At 43.9% G+C, this 2,500-nt stretch overlaps 1 protein-coding gene across 1 annotated transcript in view; it reads right to left on the bottom strand.

The window, feature by feature from the left end:
• Positions 1 to 2,500, bottom strand: part of LOC125027192 — a 19,795-nt gene that overhangs the window by 6,296 nt on the left and 10,999 nt on the right. Inside the window, exon 2 of the mRNA XM_047616109.1 lies at positions 1,111 to 1,358. Coding sequence (XP_047472065.1) covers positions 1,111 to 1,358 — 248 coding nt within the window. The remainder of the gene's footprint in view (positions 1 to 1,110; positions 1,359 to 2,500) is intronic.

The raw sequence follows: 2,500 nt of genomic DNA on the forward strand, positions 1-2,500 counted from the left end.
TATCTGTCTATCTTTCTATATCTGTACATATATATCCATCTCTTTATCTATCTCCTATCTAACTATCTATCTATTTATGATTATACCTATATATATATCTATATATCTACTCATCTATCTGTCTCTCCATCTATCTATTTATCTATTGGCAATTCAGATGATGAGATCAATGAAGAGGAAAAATAAAAGATATGTTATGCTAATCATAATAAAACCTTCACTAGAATAGAGCATAATAAAAAATCAATAACTTTTAAAAGAAATAAAATGTATACAAACGAACGCAGTAAAAGTACATGAAGCGAGTTAACATATAAAAATGCAGATAACTTGGATTCAAAAATGAGATAATTCATCAAGAGAGAAACCGCCCTCACACCCACCCACTAGTCCTTCTAACTATCCAACCCACCCACCCACCCGCCCACTCACCTACCCACCCGCCCACTCACCTACCCACCCGCCCACTCACCTACCCACCCGCCCACTCACCTACCCACCCGCCCACTCACCTACCCACCCGCCCACTCACCTACCCACCCGCCCACTCACCTACCCACCCGCCCACTCACCTACCCACCCTCCCACTCATCCAGCCGTCCATTTTAGCTAACTCACTCACTCACTCACGCATCTCTCACTCATTCACACCCTCACCCACCTCTCCACCCACCCACCCACCCACTCACCCACTAAACTACCCCTTAACTCCCGTCCATTAACTCACCCACCCATTCACCCACTCACTCCCTTACCCACCTGTCCACCCACTCACCCACCTCTCCACCCACCCTCTCACCCGTCCCCTCACCCATCCACCCACCCACTCACCCACCCAGCCACCCACTCACCCACCTCTCCACCCACCCACTCACCCACCCAACCACCCACCCATCCACCCACTCACCCACCTCTCCAACCACCCACTCACCCTCCTCTCCACCCACCCTCTCACCCGTCCCCTCACCCATCCATCCACCCACTCACCCACCCTCTCACCCGTCCCCCCACCCACTTACCCACCCACTCACCCGTCCCCTCACCCATCCACCCACCCACCCCCACCCCCCCCACCTTTCCACCCCCCCACCTCTCCACCCACTCACCCACCTTCGACACGCGGTTCTTCTCCTGCAGCGCCGGCACCATGTTCCGCAACTTTTTGTACTCTTGCCTCTTGACCTGCTGCAGCCGCGTCCTCCTGTATTTCCGAACGATCCTCGACGCGTGAGGCCCCGACAGCATCTTGACCCGCGCTGCTGCCGTGACCTGATCCCTGACCTGTGGCGGCGGGTGAAGGGCGTCTCCGCGAGGGCACAGAGCGACTACCTCTACCTCCGCCATGAACGCCTCTCTCCCTGGTGGCGAGAAGAGGAACTAAGGGTTAGAAGGTTTGGCTTTTTTTTTTTTTTTTTTTCATTTTCTCTTTGATTTAGTTTTTTGGGTTTATTTCTTGGTCTGTACGTGAATCTTTAAAAAGGAAAGAAAATGTTGTGGGTTGTTGTTTTCCCTGGTGGCGAGAAGAGGAACTAAAGGTTAGAAGGTTTGGCTTTTTTTACTATTTTCATTTTCTCTTTAATTTGATTTTTTTTTTTCTTTATCTGTACTTGAATCTTAAAATAAAGAAAATGGAGATGAGATTTTGTGGGTTGTTGTTTTCCCCTGGTGGTTAGAAGGTTTGGCTTTTTAAATTTTCCTCTTTGATTTTGTTTTTTGGGTTTATTTCTTGGTCTGTACGTGAATCTTTAAAAAGGAAAGAAAAATAGGGATGGAATTTTGTGGGTTGTTGTTTTCCCCTGGTGGCGAGATGAGGAACTAAATGTTAGAAGGTTTGGCTTTTTTTCCCTTTTCTCTTTGATTTGTTTTTGGTTAAAAGTTATTTTGGGGGTTTATTTCTTTATCTGTACGCGAATCTTTAAAAAAGAAAGAAAAGAAAATGGGAATGAAATTTTGTGGGTTGTTATTTTCCCCTGGTGGCGAGATTTAGAACTAAAGTGTATGTGCTTATCTCTTTATCTGTATGTAAATCGATCTAATCTGTTGTTTTTGACGAAATTTTCCAAGTTATTATTCTAGAAAGGAAATAATGGTGTATTCATTATCATTATAATTGTGCATTCATCATGTTAACTAAATTTACATATATTATACCCCTCCTCCACACACACGTATATATATATATGTGTGTGTGTGTGTGTGTGTGTGTGTGTGTGTGTGTGTGTGTGTGTGTGTGTGTGTGTGTGTGTGTGTGTGTGTGTGCGCGCGCGTGCGTGTCTAATAATTTATTAATTAATTCTCTCTAATAATTTCAATTTATTCATGCATTCAACCCCATTCATTTATTAACTTATTCTCAATTCATTTGACATCATTCTATTTATGAAAACTGTATCTAATTAATTACATATCTATTCATTTTTTACGCAAATAAGAGTTTCAAAATTTTTTTTTTTCTCAATGTAATAGGTCTTTACACCAAGCCTATATCAACCATCACCAT

The sequence above is a fragment of the Penaeus chinensis genome, chromosome 7, assembly GCF_019202785.1.
Source record: "Penaeus chinensis breed Huanghai No. 1 chromosome 7, ASM1920278v2, whole genome shotgun sequence".
Classification (NCBI taxonomy): domain Eukaryota; kingdom Metazoa; phylum Arthropoda; class Malacostraca; order Decapoda; family Penaeidae; genus Penaeus; species Penaeus chinensis.